We start from the raw sequence: 26,014 nt of genomic DNA on the forward strand, positions 1-26,014 counted from the left end.
AGGAATCTTTTCGGATGACATGCCTACCCAGACTAGGGAAACTAAAGAAAAAATAAACAAGTGGGACTTTATCAGATTAAAGAGCCTCTACAAGACAAACTAAACCAGAATCAGATGAACAGACAACACACCAGCTGGGAGAGAATATTTGCAAAACATACATCTGACAAGGGGTTGATCTCCATAATATATAAAGAACTCACACAACTGAACAACAAAAAACAAACCACCAGATCAAAAAATAGGCAGAGGAAATGGACACTTCTCCAAAGAAGATATACAGATGGCCAATAGGCACATGAAAAGATGTTCAACATCATTAATCATCAGGGAAATGCAAATCAAAACAACACTAAGACATCACCTCACGCCCGTTAGAATGGCTATAATCACCAAGACACAGAACAACAAATGTTGGAGAGGATGTGGAGAAACAGGAACCCTCACACACAGCTGGTGGGACTGCAAACTGGTGCAGCCTCTATGGAAAACGGTATGGAGATTCCTCAAAGAATTAAAAATAGAGATGCCCTATGATCCAGCCATCCCAGTACTGGGAATCTATCCAACGAACATGAAATCAACAATCCAAAGAGGCTTATGCACCCCTATGTTCATTGCAGCATTATTCACCATAGCCAAGAAGTGGAAGCCACCTAAGTGTCCCTCGACCGACGATTGGATCAAGAAGATGTGGTATATATGTACAATGGAATACTACTCAGCCATAAAAAAAGACAAAATCGTCCCATTTGCAACAACATGGATGGGCCTGGAGGGTATTATGTTAAGTGAAGTAAGCCAGAAAGAGAAAGACACTGTATGATCTCACTCATATGTGGAATATAAACCAACACATGGACAGAGAAACCTGTATTGTGGTTACCCGGGGCAATGGGGGTGGGTGGTGGGCACAAGAGGTGAAGGGAGTCATATATATGGTGATGGACAAACAAAAATGTACAACCCAAAATTTCACAATGTTAAAAACTATTAAAACATCAATAAAAAAATGTTAAATACAAATAAATAAATAAAAGAATTTGGGATAAGTTTAACAAAAAGGTGCAAGACTTGTATGTTGAAAACTACTAATCATTGCTGAGATCATTTAAAGAAGATCTAAATAAATGGAAAGGCATATTATGTTCATGAAGTGGAAGAGTCAATTACTGGTAAGACTCTTCCAAATTTATCTATAGATTCAATTCAATCCCTATCAAAATCCCAGCTGTCTTTTTTGCAGAAATTGACAAGCTGATCCTAAAATACAGATGAAATTGCAAACGACCCCAATAGACAAAAGAATCTTGAAAAAAGAAGAGCAAAGTTAGAGGACTCATGCTTCTTGATTTCAAAACTTACCACAAAGCTACAGTAATCAAGAGTGCGGTACTGGCATAAGGACAAACATATAGATCAATGGAATACAATTGAGAAACCAGAAATAAACCTTTATATCTATGGTCACTTGACTTTTGACAAAAGTCCCAAGACCAATCAATGGGGAAAGAATAGTCTTTTTAACAAATAGTGCTGGGACAACTGGATACCCACATGCAAAATAATGAAGTTTGACCCTTTCCTTACACCATATACAAGCATTAACTTAAAGTGGATCAAAGCCCTAAATGTAGGAGCTAAAACTATAAAACCCTTAGAAGAAAATATAGGAGTAAATCTTTGTACCCTGGGATTAGACAATAGTTTCTTAGATATGACACCAAAAGCAACAAGCAACAAGAGAAAAAATAGGTAATTGCACTTCATCACAATTAAAAACTTTTGTGACTCAAAGGACACCAACCAGAAAGTGAAAAGACAACCCATAGAATGGGAAAAAATGATTGCAAGTCATATGTCTGGTAAGTATCTAGTATCCAAAATATATAAAGGACTCTTACAACTCAATAATAAAAAGGCAAATGACCCAAGTGAAAAATGAGCAAGGGATTTGTACAGACATTTGTCCAAAGATGATGTGCAAAGTGACCAACAAGCACATGAAAAGATGCTGAACATCATTAGCCATCAGGAAAATGCAAATCCAAACCACAGTGAGGTACCATTTTATATCCACTAGAATAGCTATAGTCAACAAGACAGATAACCGGTATTGGCGAGGATGTGGAGAAATTGGAACCCTCACAAATTTCTGATGTGAATGTAAATTTTACAGTCACTTTGTGAAACAGTTTGGCAATTCCTCAAAATGTTAAAGATGGAGTTACCATGTGATCCAGCAATTCCACTCCTAGGCATATACTCAAGACAAATGGAAAACATAGGTCCATACAAAGACTTGTATGCAAATGTCCATAGCAGCACTATTCATAGTATCCCCAAACTAAAACCATTCAAATGTTCACCAATTGGTGAATGGACCAACAAAATGTGGCATATCCATATAATTAGAACACTATTCAGCAATTAAAAGAAATGAACTACTCATACATGATACAACATGGATGAAACTCAAAATTTTATGATGTTAAAGAAGTCAAACAAAAAAGACCTACGTATTACATGATTTAATTCACATGAAATATCCATAAAAGGCCAATTTATAGAGCAGAAAGCATATTAGTGGTTGCCAGGAGCTAGGGGTGGGAGCAGGGATTGACTGTAACCCAGCATGAAGGATCTTTTTTGGGCTGATGGAAATGTTCTAATTCTGGATTATGGTGATGATTGCAAAATTCTATAAATTTACTAAAAATCATTGAATTGTACACTTAAAATAGGTGAATTTTTTGGTATATAAATTATACCTCAATAAACATGTTTTAAAACTGGACAGAAAATCGGACAGGAAAAACAGATTACATTCAAAGAAATGGTGATAAAATTGTTCTGGTTACTACTGCTGTGTACCCTACAACCTCAAAACTCAGTGGTTGAAACAACAGCCATTTTATTATTCTCACAGATTATGTGTGTCAAATTCAGCCAGGGCTCAGTTGAGCAATTCTTTATCTCTTTGGCATTGACTGAAGGTCCCTTGATGGTAATCAGCGGATCTGGAGGGAGCAACATAGCTTCACTCACCTGAATGGGGAAGACTCAAAGACTAGAACTGCCAGCCAGAGCACATGGCCTATCCATGTGCCTTGGCTTCCTCACACCATGATGGCCTCAGGATAGGGCCTTCTTACCTGGTGGCTCAGGGCTCCAACTGTGTGTGTTCCACTAAGCAAGTCAGAAAGTACATCACATTTTATGACCCAGCATCAGAAGTCACACAGTACTTTATGCCATAATCTGTTAGTCAAAGCAGCCAAAGCCCACCCAGAATCAAGGAGTGGGAAAATTTGGCCTACATCTTAATGTGAGGAGTGTCGAAGAATTTGGGAGACATGTTTTAAAACTGCCGCATAAACTTATTTTCTTTTTTGTTTTCTTGAGGAAGATCAGCCCTGAGCTAACATCCATGCCAATCCTCTTCTTTTTTTTTTTTTTTTGCTGAGGAAGACTGGCCCTGAACTAACATCCATGCCGATCTTCCTCCACTTTATATGGGACGCCACCACAGCATGGCCTGACAAGCGATGTGTCGGTGTGCGCCTGGGATCCGAACCCAGGCCGCCAGCAGCAGAGCATGTGCACCTAACCGCTATGCCACGGGGCTGGCCCCTGCCACATAAACTGACAGCTTACTTCTCTAGAGCAACAAAAGAAGCCAGAAGACAATGGAATCATGTCTTTACTGTGTTGAAAGAAAATCACTATCAACCTAGCAAAAATTGCCGTTTTATTGGCAATTTATGCCAATATTCAAGGAATACATAATTTTACATTAAAATTTTTTTTTTTTTGTGAGGGAAGATCAGCCCTGAGCTAACATCCATGCTAATCCTCCTCGTTTTGCTGAGGTAGACTGGCCCTGAGCTAACATCTATTGCCAGTCCTACTCCTTTTTTCCCCCTTTCTCCCCAAAGCCCCAGTAAATAGTTGTACGTCATAGTTGCACATCCCTCTAGTTGCTGTATGTGGGATGCCGCCTCAGCGTGGCCGGACAAGCGGTGCGTCAGTGCACGCCCGGGATCCAAACCCGGGCCACCGGCAGCAGAGCGTGTGCACTTAACCGCTAAGCCAAGGGGCCGGCCCCTACATTAAAATTTTTAATGTAGGGTATAAGAAAGGAAAGACCCAGCAGTTCTTTTTTATTGGGCTAGCATAACCTTGGTTGTAAACCGGACCAGGGTCTGTAATTTAAAATTAAAATTAAAATTACAGACCAATTGTATTATAAACATAGGATTCAAAAAATCCTAAACAAAATTTAATAAACTCAATACAGCAATATATATAAAAGGTAATACATTGTTTCTAATACCATTCTCTAATAAAAGGAACCAAGGCTCCTTGGAGAAATGGATAATTCTAGGGCTGGGCCAGGGGAAATACAAGATGAGCCCAGAGCATCTTGTGGTTCCAGAAAGTAAGAAAGTGCTCAAAAAATAAAAGGATAGAACAATGTCAAAGGGGTACAGGAGCTAACTTGGCCAAGGTGGAAGAATTTGAGCAACAAAATAAATAAAATACTATTGGATTATACCCCAAAGTATAAAATAAATATCCATGAGTCTTTATTGATGTAAATAAACGACTGAATAAATAAATAAATAAATAAATAAATAAATAAATAAATAAATAAATGAGGGAGTAGAGACAATGTGAGAAGACAATTCTTCTCACATACAGAAGAATTCCAAAAAAATTATTTAGTTCTATGATGCATTTCACGTTAATTTTTGTAAAAGGTGTAAGGTCTGTGTCTAGATTGTTTTTTTTTTTTTGCGTGTGAATGTCTAGTTGTTCCAGCACCAATTGTTGAAAAGACTATATTTGCTCCATTTTATTGCCTTTGCTTCTTTGTCAAAGACCAGTTGACTATATTTGTGTGGGCCTATTTCTGGGCTCTCTATTCTGTTCCGAAAGGAAGCTTTTAAAATGGAAGATGCTACAACCTTATTGTGTACTAGTGCAAAAGAGGAGATGTTGGCACTAGGTAGGAGCTGATTTTAACAGGATAGAATATGGCCATATATGCATATAGGTGGGTAGATCTGATGGCGGGAGGATGAGGAAGTTCTTTTCTGAGTGCTTAAGCACCCGAGAGTGAGGATTAGGAAGCAAATTTTAGTCAACTAAGTAAGCGGGAAGGTGAATTTCTAGGAAAACATAATAGGATAGCTAGGTAGCTTGAGTGCCCACTTGAGATTTGTGGTCATGCATTTGAAGAGACTAGTTCCAGAGCTGTGTGATTTTTCTCCTACGTCATTCTGCTGCTTAGGTGCAGGCAAAGAATAGACTGTTTAGTGGGTTTTACCAAATGAGTGGGTTTTAAGACAAGAATGCAAGTGGAAGTTGGTTTTTTTATCTTCATATCAAACAACCTCAGATCTAGAGGCTGGGTTGATGTCTTCAGGGTTCTTAACTGTTACTTCCATGTTATTGCTCTTTCATCCTTCCTCTGTTTTAAAGCTCATGCAATCAGACAATGCTGGCTACCACCCTTGCTTAATGCTGTAATCAGCTGTCCTAGTCATGCCTGCTCATTCAGTGACAATTTTGTCACCTGAGTCACTGTTTTCCTCTCCACTATTGGGGAATTCAGTGCCCAAATGATGGAAAAGGCTGAGGGGAAGCAGTGTCCTCAGCAGACATCCAAATTTCAATTAGTGTGAGAAGGTGCAAGGAAAACTTCCTGAAACGATTGTAATAATTTTAAAGAAATGGAAAGTGGCCTTTAGTGAGAAACCTAAGTATCTGTCTGAGCAATTTTATGAAAAGAACAAATATTTTGAGCTTCATCTCTGCTCAAACCCCTGTAATGTGGATGCAAGGCAGCTTTTGTTTTCTGGAGATAGGCCACACTTTTCTTGTTGATCTTAGTTGTCTTAGTATTTGATCTTATATCTCATTTACACTTTCAGATTATATTTAAGAATCAAGCAAGCCGACCATATAACATCTACCCTCATGGAATCACTGATGTCAGTCCTTTGCACTCAGGGAGGTTGCCAAAAGGTAAGTGTTACCTCAGTTTTATAGGTCTTACTTACCTGTAGATACAGATGAGGTCACAGCCTCCGCAACAACTAAAATGATGCTGGCCCTTGCCCCAGCAGTTATCTAGCGTATAGGCACATTTATTACCCTACTATCCTTTATGCTGTAATTTCCACATGTATTACATCTATATACTTTACAATGCCCACAAGAAAATCCTATCATTTTTGCTTTAAATAGTCATATGTAGTTTTAGAAAATTATGAGAAAAAATATTCCTTCATGTTTACCCATGCTTTTCACGCCTCCTGAAGATCCAAATTTCCTTCTGGCATCACTTCCATTCCATTCATTTCCCTTTAGCCTGAAGAACTTCCTTTAACATTCCTTGTAGTGGAAGTATGCTAGAGATAAATTCCCTTAATTTTATATTTGAAAATGTCTTTATGTTGCTTTCACTTTTGAAGGATAATTTTACTGGACATAGAATTCTCAGTTGAGAGTTTTTTTTTTTTTTTTTTTTCCTTTTAGCGCTTTCAAAATTTTGTTTTGCTGTCTTCTGGCCTTTATAATAACTAAGTCTAGATTCCATTGACTCATTATTCCCCTGTACATCATTTTTCTCTGGCTGTGGTTTTCTTCAAATTTATCCTACTCGTGATTCACTGGTCTTTCTGGATCTGTAAATTTATGTTTTTCACCAAATTTGGAAGATTTTGGTCATTATTTCTTCAAATATTTTTCAACCCTGTTCTTTGTCTCCTTTCTTGAGACTCTTGGTATTGTCCCACATGCTGTAATGTTCTGATCCTTTCCTTTTTATCTTTCTCCTTCTCTTCTGCAGAGTAGGTAGTTTCTATTGATATATCTTCAAGTTTACTGACCTCAAACTGGAATTTCTGAGTCACGGTGTATATACATATATTTTTAATAAACAGCCAGACCTTTGTCCCCAAATGAAGTAATAATCTGCACTCCTACTAGTCGTGTACGAAAATATAATTTCCCACATCCTTGATAGCTAGACAATAATAGTCTTTTAAAATCCTGTCAATCTTTTTTGTGAAAAGTCATGTCTCATTGTTGGTTTAATTTTAATTTCTTGTAGTGTTGACCATCTGTTTGCATTTTATTGGCCATTTGGATTCCCTCTACTGTGAATTTCCTGTTCATTTCTCCGTTTATTATTTTTCTGCTGGGTTGTTTACCTTTCTATCATTTATCTTCTTACTTTTTTTGATTATAGGCATTACTTTTTCTTAGGAAGTGCATTTAAGGTCATACATTTTTTTCTGAATAGAGGTTTTGGCTACATTCCACACTTTTGATATCTAGTAATCTCTTTACCTTTCATTTCAGAATAGTACACAACTCTAGTTTTTATTTGCTATGTTTTTTGTTGTTTAAAAATTCATGACATCTTTCTCATGGATTGTACCTTTTATCAATAAAAATATCCTTCTTGGTTCTGTTTTATGCTCCTTAACTTGAATTCTATTTTGCTAATTTTAGTATTGCTACACATGGTTAGCTAGTTTATCTTTCCCTTGCTGTTATTTTCCCATATTTTGGTTTATCTTGTGTTAGGCTGGCCCATGTAAAGAGCATATATCTGGGTTTAGTTTTGTTTTCAGCCTAGTCACGTTTGTATTACTATTGATCTGTTTGTATGTGTTCTGATAATTTTATATTTTTATTTACAATTATTTTATTTCTTTTGTCAGTGGTTTTCTTTGTTATATATTTTTCCTTTAGTAGGTTGGATGTTATACATATTCTTTCTATTCTTTAATTTTGGGTGAATATTTTATCAAAACAATAGATACTTAAAACTACAGAAGGGCTGTAAGTCCCACTCCCTGGAGGCATCCATTTTTAAGCATTTCTGTTTTAGGTTTTTGGTGGTTGGTTATCTGTATATCTCTAAAAAATTACATATATGCTAATCCTTTGTTTTTCAACTTTAGACATTATGTATTTATTTTATTTTGTGTTAAACAAGAATTTAGCATTGTGCTTCTTCCCACTCCAGTTGTTTTAGACTTTTATTGGTGTTTTTAGTTCCTGAATTGGCTATCATTAGAACTTTAAAAATATTTCTCAACTGCTGCCAGCCATACCTTTACTTTGATAAAATTAAAGTTGATAATATTTACATTTTATACTACAATTTTAAATAACTCCTTGATTTGTATATATATTTATTCTAAACTTTAAAAATAAAAAGAACAGCATTTATATTATTTTAGTGTGTGTTTCTGAGCTGCCATCTTTGGATGCATTTCTTTGGACTTGTAGGTTAGTGCCATTATCTTGTACCTTTCTGTTTTTAATTTCTTTTGTTGTTCTGGAAGTATATCTTCAAGTAATTTCCAAATACATTTAGTACATAGAGGGTAAACTTTATGAGTCCTTCAGTATAATATGATGTATAGATAGGCTGGTGATAAATAGTTTTCCATCCACTTTTTTCTTTTTTTTAATTGACGTCACATTGGTCTATAATGTTATATAGATTTCAGGTGTACATCGTTTTATTTTGACTTCTGTGTACACTACATTGTGTTCACCACCAAAAATCTAGTCTCCATCCATCATCGTACAAATGTCCCCCTTTACCGCTTTCTCCTTCCGCCTACCCCCTTTCCCTCTGGTAACCACCAATCTGTTCTCTATATCTATGTTTGTTTGTTTGTTTATCTTCCACATGTGAGTGAAGTCATATGGTAGTTGTCTTTCTCCATCTGACTTATTTCGCTTAGCATAATACCTTCAAGGTCCATCCATGTTGTCACAAATGGCATGATTTTGTGTTTTTCATGGCTAAGTAGTATTCCATTGTGTGTGTGTGTGTATACATATATATATACACCACATCTTCTTTATCCATTCATCCGTTGATGGGTACTTAGGTTGTTTCCAAATCTTAGCTGTTGTGAATAATGCTGCAATGAACATAGGGGTGCATATATCTTTTCAAATTAGTGGTTTCACATTTTCCAGGTAAATACCCAGAACTGGAGTAGCTGGACCATATGATAGTACTATTCTTAATTTTTTGAGAAATCTCCATACTGTTTCCTCAGGCAAGGGAAACAAAAGTAAAAATAATCAAATGGGACTACATCAAACTAAAAAGCTTCTGCACAACAAAGAAAATCATCAACAAAACAAAAAGACAACCTACTGAATGGGAAAAGATATTTTCAAATCATATATCTGATAAGGAGTTAATATCCAAAATATATAAATAACTCATACAACTGAATAGCAAAAAAAATAAACAACCCAATCAAAAACTGGGCATAGGGTCTGAATAGACATTTTTTCGAAAGAAGATATACAGACAGCCAACAGGCACATGAAAAGATATTCAACATCACTAATTATTAGGGAAATGCAAATAAAAACCACAATGAGATATCACCTCACGCCCGTCAGATTTGCTGTTATCAAAAACACAAGAAATAACAAGTGTTGGAAAGGATGTGGAGAAAAGGGAACCCTTGTGCACTGCTGGTGGGAATGTAAACTGGTGCAGCCACTATGGAAAACAGTATGTAGATCCATCCACTCTTTTCTAATATTCATTGTTGTCGATGAGAATTCTAGTGCCAGTTTGATTTGCATTCCTATATGGGAGAACGGCATGGTAACAGAATTCTGAGGAGATATTGAATGTACACTCTGAAATTTAGAGGCGTGCATGAACACAGTTACTAGTGATTTGCTTTTTATGTGGAGAATTCTGAAGGCTGTACTGCCCATACTAGCAGACAAGAAGAGAGGGTAAGAATGGAGCAGTCTGCCCTTCTGTTGTTTGATCTGAATGTATGAGTTTTCTCTGTAGTAAGTGGATACTGTCGAAAGTAGCTGGCTTGATCTCTTTTGAAGATACTCTGCCTAAGAAGGCAATCTGGCATAGTGAGGGATACCAGGAATAATAGTCTCTTGCATATATCACTGAAGGTAAAAAGAGGTGATGGGGGGAAGAGGGTTGCAGAAGGATAGCTGAAGTAAACAGCTCTCATGTCATGGAACTATGCAGTGCTGAGGTCCCCATGGAGACTCCAAGGAAACCATACATGTGTCCTAAGAAAAGACCAGCATTTGGGCACCTGCCACACAGGAAGCATTGGTGACCAAATAGTGTTGTCAAAGAGAGGGGGCTCAAACAGCAGGACCTATTAAGGAAAAGTCTGTTTGCCCTTTCCTCTAATACCCATCCACCATCACTTCCAGCGCCTGGAAAAGGGAAGAGAAAAGGTTGAGAAATACTGAAAGAAGATACCATGCCATTCTCTTTTTGTAGGTTCCCTAACCATAGGTCAGGCTTAACCTAATAGGGATGAGGAAGATCTTAGAATGGATATAAAGTTGAAATTTTGATTTAGACTGTATCTTCAGCTATTAAACATACCCTGGAGTGAGTTTTAATTACTAAAATCAGACGGTTCTTGCCCTGAGGACCCATTAGCCTAAGAGCAGGTCTCAAATATTGCTCCTGCTCCTCACAGAGATCAGATACCACATCTCTTGATACCATATGTGAGTTAAAACTTCGGTGGCCTATATTCAGGCCTGAAACTCTCACGGTCAACTGGATCATCAACTGTAGCTTTACCACTCTGGCTTTAGTCTCTTTTTTTAGCACTTGGGATTTTTTTTCTTCTTCGTATATTTTCAGCTATGTATTTAAAATATTTAAAAAATGTTATTATCTAATATTTCTATGTATTTGTAATAGTGGGTAGATCTGCCCATTTCAAGTCAAACTAGTTATGCTAGCAAAAATTTCCTGGACCCATTTTTATTGTAAAAAATTGTGAATCTTAAACATACAATAGGTGCAAATTTAGTTTCCATTTATTGAGAAACTTCATATGTACCTATAAATTTGTAGACCCCTTGCAACAACAACACAATTAACAATATATTGCTTGTTATATTCTAATCAAGATATTTTGGGGTTTGGGTGTGGGTAGGTGTGAAACATTTGAAAGATATGCCAATTCTGCCAGGAGAGATATTCAAGTATAAATGGACAGTGACTGTAGAAGATGGGCCAACTAAATCAGATCCTCGGTGCCTGACCCGATATTACACGAGCTTTGTTAATCTAGAGAGAGATCTAGCTTCAGGACTCATTGGCCCTCTCCTCATCTGCTACAAAGAATCTGTAGATCAAAGAGGAAACCAGGTGAGTTCTTCTCTTTCCAAGTGCTGGATTTGAAGCTAAACATGGAATGATGATACATATGAACTTCCAGATAATATTTCCTATGTTTTCTCAGTGTATGCCCCCCTAAATCCTGCTGACAATATAGTAGTCTGCAATGTTGGCCAATACAAGAAATGAGCTGGATTTCTCACAGCTGTTACTGAATTGGACTTTGGTGTAATAAACTTGCTTGCTGGATGGATAGGAGAGCCTGGGCCCTAGATTATTTCTATAATACTCATTCCCAGTTTAAAATTCCACTCTCAGTAGGTGGTTTTGCCCATTTTTACATGCTATTGCCACCTATTTTTAGTTGTCCCACAAATCTATATCACAGCCTAGAATTCTCTCCTGGACATCTCATGATGAGTGACACAAAAATACCTCAAAATTAACATATCTGTAGCATGTAGCATAGTGCACGGCATTAGTAGGAGTTCAATAAATATCTGTTAGGAAAAATACAGAGAAAGATCGAAAATATTTTGGATATGGTTAGAATTTGGACCATTTCTGCTGCTTTAAAAAAATAAAATTCTCTGAGTAAGAAAAGCTTAATTCTTCACAGAAACTCATTGCTTAGTTCCAGAATAATTCATTGCCATATTGCTGAGCCTTGACTACATGTCCATTTGGTTATTTATGATACATAGGATCCCCACTAGTCTGAATACATTTCATTGGTTTAGAGGGTAAAGCACGTGAACTTTAATGCAGGTAAAACATATGTCACACAAACCCAGAGTATACCTGTCCTGACAAATTGTTCCTAATTATAGTTTTTCCACCAGTTTATGGAAGAGAACTGAAATGTACCTCCAATCTCTTCCCCTCTGCATTTTGGTTTCTTTAGTGATAGGTTATACAAAATGAAATTTATACATATTAGTGAAGTTTACACATTAAATCTTAGGAGATTCAACTAGTGAGGGAGTAACTCATAACTTTGGTTCATATACAAACTGCTTTTCTGAAAAAGACTTAAAACTTTTTAAACAGAAAACTTAAGATATTAGTGTTAGTTAACATTTTATGGTTCATCTTAGCTTTGATATTTGATTTCTGTTTTCTATTTTTAATTTTTTATAGATTGGTAGTCTTGCAGAAGGGTGGTTGCTAGATAGAAGTTTAGGACAGGCATTAATCTTACTTGACTTGACTAACTTGTTTAAGAAAGACACTGAATAATCACTTGGGTCTTTAAAGAGTGAAAATCCTCTAATCTGAATATGGAGAGAATGAGGTTACAGATCCAGAAGAAACTAAGTTTAATGGGTCCAGTCACCTTCTTGCCCTGAGGACACATTTGCTCCAAACATACACTCATGGCTCCTAGTACCCACTCCCACTCCCAGGCCCTGGTATGTGCCATCGTAGTGATCCTAGAGAGAAATGGAATTGAGCCAAAGGATTATAGGTATATTGCATGCATGCTATCACTTCCATCGTAGGCTGCTAATTCCTATCTGACAATACTAGTAGCATTTCTTTCTTTCTTTCAATGTATGTAACTAACAGATGATGTCAGACAAGAGAAATGTCATCCTGTTTTCTGTATTTGATGAGAATCGAAGCTGGTACCTCACAGAGAATATGCGGCGCTTCCTCCCCAATGCAGATGGAGTGCAGCCCAAGGATCCAGAGTTCCAAGTCTCCAATATCATGCACAGTAAGTAAAGCAGCACTTGAGTCCAATGGGTAATGGATAAGGGGAAATTGAAGCCACCAAAGGGAAATTGAAGCCATCAAATTGATGTCCAGCTAATGGATTAATTATATGCCAAGTAAGAGTCATATTCCCTTAAAAATTGTTACATATGAATATATATAATTTTATATAAATGCATAAATATGTTCAGATAATGTGTATTTTTTGTTTTAGAAGGCAACAAATATTCAGAGAACTTTACTTTTAAAGGATAAATCAAATAAGACACAGCTTTCATTTACCCAAACATGCATAATCCATCCTTAATATAAAATGCAGGCAATTGGTAAATTACATATGAAATACAAATGGAATGCAATTTTACATATGTAAAACGATTGCCAGCTATAGCAATTTAACAGTCAAATTAATCAAGATATTATACATAAAAAAACCAATATCTTTTTTTTTACAGCTTTATTGAGGCATTGACAAATAAAAATTGTATGTATTTAAGGTGTACAACATGATCCTTTCACTATTTACTTGACTGCCCCTCCCTCTTGTCTCCTCATCTCCTTCCATATTACAACTTTCCACTAACTGTTCCGTGTCCAGGTAGCCCATACTAAAACACACCACAGACTGGGTGGCTTCAACAGCAGAGATATATTTCCTCACGATTCTAGAGGCTAGAAGTCCAAGATCAAGGTGTCAGCAGAATTGGTTTCTTCTGAGGCCTCTCTCCTTGGCTTGTAGTTGGCCACCTTCTCTCTGTGCCCTCACATGGTCTTTCCTCTGTGCATGCACATGTCTGTGTACAAATTTGCTCTTATAAGAACACCAGTCATGTAGGATTAGGGCCCACCTAATGGCCTCATTTTAATGAATTACCTGTTTAAAGACCCTATCTCTAAATGTAATCACATTCTGAAGTACTAGGAGTTAGAACATCAACATATGAATTTGGGTGGGAGCACAGTTCAGCCCATAACATACATACATAGGTGTATGTGTTTATATATAAACACAAATCAGAATGGTCAAAAATATGATAAATTTTCACTACAGGGAAATGCAAAATAGAATACCAATGTGATAGCATTTTATACCTATCAGACTGGCAAAATTATAAGAATTATTACTAGTGGGCTTGTGAGTAAAAGGGCATTCTTTTTTTTTTTTTTTTTGGCAAGGAAGACCAGCCCTGGGCTAACATCCAATGCCAATCCTCCTCTTTTTTTCTGAGGAAGACTGGCCCTGGGCTAACATCCGTGCCCATCTTCCTTTACTTTATATGGGACGCTACCACAGCATGGCTTAACAAGCGGTGCGTCACTGTGCGCCCGGGATCTGAACCGGCGAACCCCGGGCCGCTGCAGCGGAGCGTGAGCACTTAACCGCTTGCACCACCGGGCCAGCCCCAAAAGGGCATTCTCATACAATGCTGGTGGATAACTAGTATGGTCATTTTGAAACCAATCTGATTGAAACCATCAAAATTACAAATAAATGCCTTTTGGAGTTCTGGTTCTGGTTAAGATGGAATAAGTACACGTCACTCTGTCTACCCCACTTAAGGCAACTAAAAATCCTTAACAGAAAGCCTGGAGCAGCCATCTGAGAATGCTGAAAAGTAGTTGGCAGCAGGTAAATTGGAGAAGGAGAATAGAAAGATTTAAAAGCATGCATATTGGAGTGAAGAAATAAAACAGAATATGAAATGCTTATCTACATAGAAAATCTCAAGAACTCAAAAAAAACCTCCTAGGATTAATAAGTGAGTTTTCCCTGATTGCAGAATACAAGGTCAACATATAAAAGTCAGTCATATTTTTATATACCAACAGCAAACTATTGGAAACCTAAATTACAAAAATAATACCATTTACAGTAGCTCAAAAAATGAAATACTTAGGCATAAATCTAACAAAACGTGCAGCATCTTTGCACTGAAAATTACAAAACACTAATAAAAGAAATTTTACAAGACCTAAATAAGTGGAGAGACATACAAGGTTTACAGATTGGAAGACTCAATAGAGTGAAGGTGTCAGCTATCCTCAAACTAATCGATAGATTTAATGCAATTCCTATTAAAATCCCAGCAGGATTTTTTCTTGGTAGAAAAAAGCATATTATAAAATTTGTATGGAAAGGCAAAGGAATTAGAATAGCCAGACAATTTTGAAAAACAAAAATTAAATTGGAGGACACATATTACTTGATTTTAAGACTTACTCTAAAGCTACAGTGATTAAGATAGCATTGTATTGGCAAAGATCAATGACACAGACTATAAAGTGCAGAAATAGACCCACACATAAATGGCTAATTGATTTTTGACAAAGGTGGAAACACAATTCAATGGAGAAAGGATAGTCTTTTCAACAAATGGTGTTGGGACAATTGGTCATCCATATACAAAAATATAAATTTCAAACTAAATCTCACAAAGATTAACTCAAAATGGATCACAGATCTAAATGTATAATGTAAAACCATAAATGTTTCAAAGAAAATATAGGAGGAAATTTTCATGACCTGGAGTTAGGTGAAGAGTTCTGATAAATGACACCAAAATAAAAATCCATAGAAGGAAAAAAACTAATAAATTGGATTTCATCAAAATTTAAAACTTTTACTGTACAAAAGATACTGTGAAAGAGAATGAAAAGACAATCCACAGATTGGTATAAAGTATTTGCAAATCATATACCTGAACTCTCAGACTCAGCAGTAAGAAAACAAACCCCTAAAAATTGGAAAAGATTTCAACAGACACATCACCAAAGAAGATATATGGAAGGCAAATAAGTACATGAATAAATACTCAACATTATTAGCCACTAAGGAAATGCATATTAAAACCACAGTGAGATAACTCTATATGTCTATTTTAATAGATAAAATAAAACAAAACGGACAATATTAAATATGCTGCCAAGACTGCAGAGCAACAGGAACCCTCATACGTTGCTGGTGGGGATGTGCAATGGTATAGTAACTCTGGAAGACAGCTTGGCTGTTTCTTTTTTTTTTTTTTTGGAAGATTTGCACAGAGCTAACATCTGTTGCCAATCTTCCTCTTTTTTCTTCTCCTTTTTCCCTAAAGCCCCAGTGCATGGCTGTATATGACAGTTGTAAGTTCTTCTAGTTCTTCTATGTGAGCCACCACCACAGCATGGCTACTGATAGACCAGTCAGTGGTGTGGCTCCAGGACTGGGAAATGAACCCAGGCCACTGAAGCAGAGGGCGCTGAACTTGAAACCACTAGGCCATCAGGGCTGGCTCGGTAGTTTCTTATAAAGTTAAACATACACTTACCATATGATCCAGAAATCTCACTCCTGGGTATTTAGCCTAGAGAAATGAAAATTTATGTTCACACAAAAACCTGTCCATGAATGTTTATAGCAGCTCTATCCATAATTGCTAAAACTTGGAAACAATCAGAGAACCTGAGCCAGCTCCAAATCCCTGAGTCTTGAGCCAGGAGCACCCCTGGAGCACTCACCCATGGGTATTCTGCCTGCCCACCAATTGGCCCCAAGAAGGAAAGCCACAAAAGTAGGAGAGAAACAGGAGCTTCTGGAAGAGGTGATGAAAGAATTGCAGAGAGTTAGGAGGAAATAATTGAAGCCTTTGTCCAGGAGCTCAGAAAGCGGTGTTCCCCTGCCCCCCAGACCACAGGGCCCCAAAAGATCACTTTTGTCCTTTCCGCACACCCCACCTGTCACCCTGCTTTCCTACCATGACTTGACTTGGAATTCGCTGAAGACTACAGAAGAATGTATCTTTCCCACTCCCCATCGCACTTGGAAAATTTTTTTCTCTTGGTTTTGATAAAATTGAGTCTGAGGAGTTTTTAAATGCTATAGCGCCATGCTTGTCCCATTTGGGGCAGCTATTTAAGGGGGGATGTCCCATCAAGTTGGAGGTGCCTTCCCACACCCCAGGGACTTCCCTTCCCTCTGGCTCCTTCCTCTTTTCTATAAGGAATTAAGATGTTGTAACTTGTTGTAAACCCAGTTTTTTTGGTTTTTTATTTAGGTAGGCCTAAATAAAAGGGTACAGGCCATTTTTATCCCCTGGGGAAAACACATGACAGAGAAGGGAAAAGGGGAGGAAACCTCTCCTCTCCTACCTTCACCTTTAGCGTCTGGAAAATGGGCCCCTGCAGAGTAAATCGGCCAGTTTTTATAAAAAGCAAAAACAAGAACTTGGCAACAATCAAAATATCCTACATTAAGCAAATGGTTAAACAAACTGTGCTACATCTATACAATGGAATACTATTCAGCAATAAAACAGAATGAACTATTGATACACACAACTTGAATGAACCTCAAAGGCATTAAGCTGTGTGACAGCATCCAGTCTCAAAAGATGACATACTATGTGATTTCATTTACAAGGCATTCTGGGAAAGGCAATTGTATCAGGATGGAGAATAGAACAGTGGTTGTCAGGGCTTAGGTGGGAGTAGGCAGGACTTTGACTGTTTGCAATGGAAAGCTCCAGTAAAATGAAGTTTTTTATGTTGATGGAGATGTTTTACATCCTGATTGTGCTGGTGATTACACACATCAATATAAGTGCTGAAACTCATAGAACTGTACACCAAATCAAAATCAATTTTACTATATGTAAATTTTTCCAATTAAATATATATTATATAAACTTTATAAAATATATAAATAAATTTATATTTATATTATATAAATATAAATATATATATGCTTTTTGACCCAACATCCCTACTGCTGGGCTATACCCCAGAGGAATAAAAGCACCAGTACATAAGTGCAGATGTATAGGATGTGTTGTAGCAGTTCGTAGTACTCCAACAAATAAACTAAAAACAAAGACAATATCTATCATTAGAGGAATGTTTGAATATATTGTGCACACCTGTAAAATGAAATACTATGACGCCATTAAAAAGAATGAATTAGAGCTAGACCCAGGCTACTTAGAGCAATTTCTATGAGGTATTGTTGAATAATAAGACACAGGTGCAGAAAAGTGTCTGTAATATGATCTCATTTTTGTAAAATAAACAATGACCACAAAACAAAAACCATAGGCATGGATATATGTGTATGTAGCGTATGATATGTTTTTCAAGACAGTATGATATGTTGTAATCATTCTGAGTTAGGAGTCTTTCCTCAATGTTTGTATGCATATCTCTATCACTTTATTCCCACTTCATTTCAAGAACAAAATCATGTAAGTTATATCATGAAAGAGTGTGGCAAGATGAGTCTAGAGAAGAAGGGTTATATGTTTGATCTTTTTCAAATCCAATTTGACCATCTCTCTCTTAAGTGGGGATTAGCCCATCTGCATGGGATTTATTTGTACTATCTTATTTTGCGTTTCCTATTTTTTTCTGAATTTTTCATTTTTTCTTCTTTATTGCTTTTTTGGTTAAGATTTTTTAAAATTCTATCTTTTTCCTGTACTACTTTGGGAGTTATGCACACTTCTATTTCATTCGAAGGGAATTACCCTTGAAATTTTACCCTTCATACAAAGTCTGTTGTTGCTTGTTTATTCCCAGCATTATTGAGAGGTAACTGAGATATAACATTGTGTAAGTTTAAGGTGTATACTGTGTTTTTTTGATACACTTATATATTGCAACATGATCACGACCATAGCGATAGCTAACACCTCCATCATGGCACATAGTTATCATTTCTTTTTTCTGTGATGTGATGAGAATGTTTCAGATCTACTCTCTTAGCAACTTTCAAGTATATAACACAGTATTATTAGCTATAATCACCATGCTGTACGTTAGATCCCCAGGACTTACTCATCTTATAATTGGAAGTTTGTACCCTTTGAACAACATCTCCCCATTTCCTCCACCCCCAAGCCCCTGGTAACCATCATTCTACTCTCTGTTTTTGTGAGTTCAGCCCTTTTGGATTCTACATATCAGTGGAATCATGCAGTATTTGTCTCTCTGTCTGAATTATTTCACTGATGATCACATTTCTCTGATGATTAGTGATGTTGAGCATCTTTTCATGTACCCATTGGCCATTTGTATGTCTTCTTTGGAAAAACGTCTATTCAGTTCTTCTGCCCATTTTAAAAATCAGATTGATTTTTGGTTATTGAGTTGTATGAGTTCTTTCTATACTTTGGATATTAACTCCTTATCAGATACATGGTTTGCAAATATTTTCTCCCACTCCGCAGGTTGCCTTTTCATTTTGTTGATTGTTTCTTTTGCTGTGCAGAAGCCTTTTAGTTTGATGTAGTCTCACTTGTCTATTTTTGCTCTTGTTGCTTGTGCTTTTGGCATCATATACAAAAAATTGTTGCCAAGACCAATGTCAAGGAGATTTTTCCCTATGTTTTCTAGGAGTTTTACAGTTTCAGATCTTATGTTTAAGTCTTTAATCCATTTCAAGTTAATTTTTGTGTATGGTATAATGTAGGGGTCCAGTTTCATTCTCTTGCATGTGGCTGTCCAGTTTTCCCAGCACCATTTATTGAAGAGACTGTCATTTCCCCATTGAGTGTTCTTGGCTCCCTTGTCAAATCTTAGTTGACCATGTAAGTGAAGGTTTATTTCTGGGCTCTCGATTCTATTCCATTGGTCTATGTGTCTGTTTTTATGCCAGTAGCATACTGTTTTAATTACTATCACTTTGTATTATAGTTTGAAATCAGGAAGTGTGATGCCTCTGGCTTTGTTCTTCTTTCTAGGATTGCTTTGGCTATTCATGGTCTTTTGTGGCTCCATATGAATAGTCATATTTTCCATCAGCATTTACCAATAGCTCATTCTTTCTGCTACTAGTTTGAGCTGCTGCCTTTATCATATGTTAAATTTCCATTCATATCTGTGTCTGTTTCTGGACTGTATATTCTGCTTGACATATTCATCTATACCTGTATTAAGACCACGCTTTTAATTATAGTAGCTTTATGATATCTTTTAATACTTTCTAAGGCAAGAAACTTTGATTCTCAATTAGTTGCATTAAGCTAGTGTCTGAGCATTGCTTACTGGATTTGCGCCACCACCTTGCGGAGTAGACAAACGTTTATTGAATGGATGGATGGATAGATGTATGGAAGAGGCTTTCAGAAACAATTCCCTTTATAGACTGAAGTCAATGTTACTTTTGTTTAGCTTTTATTTTATTTTATTTTTCCCTTTTTCTCACCAAAGCCTCAGTAAATAGTTGTATGTCATAGTTGCACATCCTTCTAGTTGCTTTATGTGAGACACGGCCTCAGCATGGCCGGACAAGCGGTGCGTCAGTGCGCACCCGGGATCCGAACCCGGGCCGCCAGTAGCAGAGTGCACGCACTTAACGGCTGAGCCACGGGGCCGGCCCCTGTTTAGCTTTTTATTTAGAAATAATTTCACACTTACAGAAATGCTGCAAGAATAGTAGAGCGAGCTCCCATATACCCGTTACCCAGATTCATTATTTTTTAACATTTTGCTGTATTTGGTTTATCATCCTCTCTTTTCTCTATATACATGCTTTTATTACTTATTTTACATTTGAGAATAGGTTGCAGAGATCATGTCCCTTTATCTCTTAATATTTCATTGTCTGTTTCCTATGAATAAAGATATTCTCTTATATAACCCAAGTAGAGTTATGAAATTCAGAAAATTTAACATTGATACATTTATCTAACTGGCAGCCAATATTCCAATTGTATCAATCAATGCTGTCTTTTGTAGCATTTCCTCCGTCTAGTTCAGGGTCCAGTCCTGGATCCTGCACTGGATCTAGTGTCCTGCTTCTTTGAAATGTTTGTTTCCTTTAATTTGGAACATTAGCAGCTGTTAATTTTGATCACCCAATCAAGGTTTTTTTTTTCTGGTTTCTCCTCTTGCAACTAATAAGCAGTTTGTAGGGAGACACTTTGAGACCATGCAAATGCCCGGCTCCTCATCAAACTGCCCCTCTCACCATATAGCATCCAAGTCCATCTTTACCATGATAGTCTATGACTCTCCTCGCTTTGGGATTGGGACCTAGCTGATCAAGTATTAACAATATACTTTTTTGGAAGGTATAATGCTATCTTTTCTTGGGAATAAGGTAATGGGCATAACATATAATCATTTCTAATCACATCATGACAATCCAAAATAATAAATCTGGATACTGCTAAAACCTCTTCTTCCCCATTTCTTTTGCAGGCATCAATGGCTATGTTTTTGATAGCTTGCAGCTGTCAGTTTGTTTGCATGAGGTGGCATACTGGTACATTCTAAGTGTTGGAGCACAGACTGACTTTCTCTCTGTCTTCTTCTCTGGATATACCTTCAAACACAAAATGGTCTATGAAGACACACTTACCCTATTCCCATTCTCGGGAGAAACTGTCTTCATGTCAATGGAAAACCCAGGTTAGTTATTTACATTATTCTTTTACTGACAGCTGTGATTGCTTCACAAGCCTTTCATATGCTTTTTTGCACACTAGCTCACATTTGGGCAGATATCAAATGGTTCAAGTGATTTTGGTAATCACAAGGTATTTTAATGACAGCACCATATCAAGTATTTAACTTAAAAGTCTATTCTCTAAAAAATGCCTTTACTTGCTATGGGCCAAAGTTTTTAGTGTGTTTAGTAAACTGTAGTGGTGAATATATTTATACATGCAATTAACATGTGGGGGCTAAATATGTTTCTGTGTGCTTTGTGAACACTGGTATTGTTGGATAAATGCCACCTAGAAGCCTTTGGGAAGTGCATAGTAATCTCCCTTTGCACACATACCCTCAAACCACTGTGAAGCCTTCAGGACGAATGTAGCTGTCAGCTTCTCATCCTCCCTCTCCCTCGATAACCACTGCAAGGTTTTTGACAGCACCAGCCCTGTGATCAGGAGGACCACTGACCTGGCCTAAATCCAACACAGATTGTCACTACATTCATACAGCTTAGTAATAAGCACTAGGCCACTCCATGGGGATGCTCCTGATCCCTCCCACTCCCATCATCTGCAGAGGGAAGTACATGAAACTACCAGCAGATTGTAGTTATTCTCTTACACTTATGGCTTTTCTGGAGATAAATCCTCATGGGGAAATTTCTGGGGAATAAAAACCAATCTCATCATGTAAAAATGTATATTCATGTTCATACCCAGAAACATATGTTACTTCAAGTGATATATTTTTGTGGGAAGTGAATGAAGAAGAACCTGAAAGAACTCCAATAACACCTCTGAAAATATCTTGTTTATTTATGTTTATGTCTTTGTTATCTGTTTTCCTATAAGTTGCAAACTCTCTGAGGACAGAGACCTTGTTTATCTTGTTCATCACTGTATCCCCAATATTTACAGTGCCTGGTCTATAGTAGATGCTTAATAAATATTTTTTCAATGAATGAATTAATTAAATATGTGGAAAATATTATAAAATAGTATGTATAATATGGTTGTAATTGTCTAAACCAAAGAGAAAAAGTGTGTGTATGTGTGTGTGTGTGTAGGCAGACAAAAAATATTTAAAATATCAATATTTTGAGAAGCTTTTAAACTACTTTGGTGATCACTTAAATTCTAAAGACAAATTAAAACTCTGTGTCTTGAGGGAAAATTTTTTAATATAGTATCATTGAGTACAAAGCTCAAGCTAAATAAAGCCCTTAGAGAAGATTTCCCGTGTTCAGTATGGTAAAGTCTGATCTCTTTTATTTGTTTACTGAGGTAAATTTTACTGAGGTAAAATTCACATAACATAAAATTCACCGTCTTAACCATTTAAAAGTGTACAACTCAGTGCCTTCCAGTACATTCACAATGTTGTGCAACCATCACTACTATCTAATTCCAGGATTTTTTCATCACCCCAAAAAGAAACCCTTTCATTAAATCACTCCCTATTACCCCTCCCCCAGCCCTTGGCAACCACTAATCTACTTTCTATCTCTATGGATTTGCCTCTTCTGGATATTTCGTATAAACAGAATAATGAAATATTTGTTTTTGGTATCTGATTTATTTCACTCAGCATAATGTTTTCAAGGATTCATCCATGTTGTATCGTATATCAGTGCATCATTCTTTTTATGACTATACAGTTCACTTTACACCCTGATTTAACCACATATTGCCACAAAAAAGAAATGATAATTATGTGACGTGGTGGAGGTGTTAGCTAACGCTACTGTGGTAATCATACTTCAATAAATAACTGTATCAAATCAACACGTTGTACACCTTAAACTTACACAATGGTACCTGTCCTTTATGTCTCAATAAAAAAAGAAACTATAGCCAGCAGGTTGGTCACCTGTTTTTGTTAATAGCAGGTTTGTCACCTATTTTTGTAAATAAAGTTTTATTGGAACACACATGCAAAAGAAATACAATTAATTTTTGTATATTGACCTTGTGTCTTGCAACCTTGCTAAATTCACTTATAAGATCTAGCAGTTATTTTATAGATTCCCATAAAGTTTTCTGTGTACACAAATTGTCTGCGAATATTGACAGTTTCAGGTTTTTCTTTTCAACCCCATGCCTTTTGTTTCTTTTTTTGTGCCTCAATTTTGAATAAAACTCATAAGAATAGAAAAAACCACCCTCATATCACAAGTTTTGATGAGTCATATTTTTACCATCGCTGAGTTTGAAATATTTTCTGATATCCATTGTGGGTATTTTCTAGTTATCTCTCTGTTGCTGATTTCTTGTTTTTACTTTACTGTGGTCATATAACATACTCAATATGATTTCAATTGTTTGGAATTTGTTGAGACTTGCTGTATGCCCAGTGTATGGTTTACTTGGTCTAATGGCCCATTTGCACATAAAATGAGTATGTTTTCTGCAGTGTGGGTGGACTGTCACATATTTGTCAAGTATGTCAAGTAGCTTTATCATGTTATTAAAATCCTTGTAAGTTTAGGATATTTTATCTGCTTCTTATAGTTACTGAGAGAATAGTGTTGAGCTCTAACTATGACTGTTGAGTTTGTTATTTTTCTCTTCATATCTGTTACAGTGTTTCAAAATAAATGAGGCAAAATAAAATTAGGTGCTTACAAATTCAAGATTGTTATGTACTCATTAAATTAGCCATTTTATCATTGTGAGGTATCCTTCTTTGTCTGAAGTAGTACTTGCCGCCTTAACCTCTGCTTTGTCCGAAATTTATGAGCCTCAACCACCTTTATTTTGGTTAATGTTCGTGTGGGATATATTTTTCCATTCTTGTACTTTCAACCTATCTGTGCCCTTATATTTATAATATATCTCTTTAACATTTTTTTTGTGAGGAAGATCAGCCCTGCGCTATCTGCCAATCCTCCTCTTTTTTTTTTGCTGAGGAAGACTGGCCCTGGGCTAACATCCGTGCCCATCTTCCTCCACTTTATATGGCATGCTGCCACAGCATGGCTTGACAAGTGGTGCATCGGTGCATGCCCGGGATCCGAACTGGCGAACCCCGGGCAGCCGCAGTGGAGCACACGCACTTAACCGCTTGCACCACCGGGCCGGCCCCTCTTTAACATTTCTTGTACTGCAAGTCTGCTGGTTAATTAATTCTCTCAGTTTTTGCTTGTCTAAAAAGACTTTATTTCTCCTGAATTTTTGAATGATATTTTCACTGTGTATAGAATTCTGGGTTGATAGGTTTGTTTTGCTTTGTTTTATTGGCGTTTTTTCCCCAGCACTTTAAAAATGCCACTCCAGAGGAGTGACATCAGTAAGATGGTGGACTAGGAGGTCCCAGAACTCGTCTCCTCCACAAAAACAACAAATAAATAACTACATACCAATGAAAATAGCTCTGGGACAACTTCAGAGCACAACGAAGAAGCGTCAGAAACACAGCGGAGCAAAAAAAAGCAAGGATGGCCACGTAGAAAAGCACAGGAAACATTTTACCTGTGTCATTCCATCCCTCAGTCTGGAACATCTTGGTGCCAAGGGGGATTCCCTCTGCCTCTGAGGGATTTCCCTTCATGGGGAAAGGAGAACAGGAAAACCCTAGCAACTCTTGTCACCACCAGAGACACCTGAAACCTTCAGCACCTGAGGACCCCCATAGTTTTCACAGATACTGAAGCCAGCTGACAGAGCTTCTCAGAGTCCAAGCTATTGTGCTCTCCCCAGAGAAGGAGCTACATCCTCTCCCCAGGGATGTGCTGCTGCTGTGCCCTTCCCCCAAGGCCTGGGCCTCCACAACACCTGCCACCCTCAGGGCTTGAGTTGCTGCTGTGGCCTGCTCCCCAGGGCCTGAGGCACTGCAGTGCCCCATCATCCCTGCGACCCATGCTGCTGCTGTACCCTGCCCTCTAAGCACCAAGCCACCACTGCACTCCACCCACCAGGGCCTGAGCTGATGTGGCATGCCCCAGAGACCTGGACCCCAGCTCCATAGGCAACCTGTGTGTGCCTATGCCTTGGACACTGGCACCATCACAGCAGGTGTGCCGATGTCCCAAGACCCAGGAGCCATGGGGTTCCATGCACACCTGAACCTGGGACCCTGACTTCACTGCTACTCTGAGCACACACTCCAAACAGTGGTGCATGCACATCTCTGCTTTAGAACCCAGCACCACTACTGAGGCCTGTGTGCTCCCATGCCACACCCAGCACCAAGAAGGAACCCCCAGGACTTACCCCTGTGGGTGAAAAGGAGAGCCCCAGTCTTCCCCACCCAGGAGTCCAATAACAGTAACCACCACAGCCACCACAGACACTCACAGTCTTGGCCACCAGAGACCCCTCACAGTCTTTGCTGACACTGACCTCAGCTGACAGAGCTGCATGGAGGCTATGCTGCCATGCCTTCCCTGGAACTGGAGCTGCTGATCCTCACCCAGTCAGCATGCTCATAGCCACCCACAGGTGAAAGTCTTTTCCCACAAAGTCAGTTCATAAAGACTGGAAGAGATGATTGCTCCCTGAAATACGCAGAAATCAATGCAAGACCATAAGAAACACACACAAAAACAACAAGGAAACGTCACCACCAAAGGAACACAATAATTTTCCAGTAACTGACCCCAAATAAATGGAGACCTACAAATTGCCTGAAAAGGAATTCTAAATAATTATTTTAAGGAAGCTCAGCAAGATACAAGAGAATACAGATAGACAACTC

General features: G+C 37.6%; 1 protein-coding gene across 1 annotated transcript in view; it reads left to right on the top strand.

The window, feature by feature from the left end:
* The window catches only part of F8 (coagulation factor VIII), a 146,929-nt gene that overhangs the window by 55,500 nt on the left and 65,415 nt on the right, over nucleotides 1–26,014 (top strand). Inside the window, exons 10-13 of the mRNA XM_058535054.1 lie at nucleotides 5,940–6,033; nucleotides 11,001–11,215; nucleotides 12,755–12,905; nucleotides 21,080–21,289. Coding sequence (XP_058391037.1) covers nucleotides 5,940–6,033; nucleotides 11,001–11,215; nucleotides 12,755–12,905; nucleotides 21,080–21,289 — 670 coding nt within the window. The remainder of the gene's footprint in view (nucleotides 1–5,939; nucleotides 6,034–11,000; nucleotides 11,216–12,754; nucleotides 12,906–21,079; nucleotides 21,290–26,014) is intronic.

Source organism: Diceros bicornis, chromosome X, assembly GCF_020826845.1.
Source record: "Diceros bicornis minor isolate mBicDic1 chromosome X, mDicBic1.mat.cur, whole genome shotgun sequence".
In the NCBI taxonomy this organism is placed as follows: domain Eukaryota; kingdom Metazoa; phylum Chordata; class Mammalia; order Perissodactyla; family Rhinocerotidae; genus Diceros; species Diceros bicornis.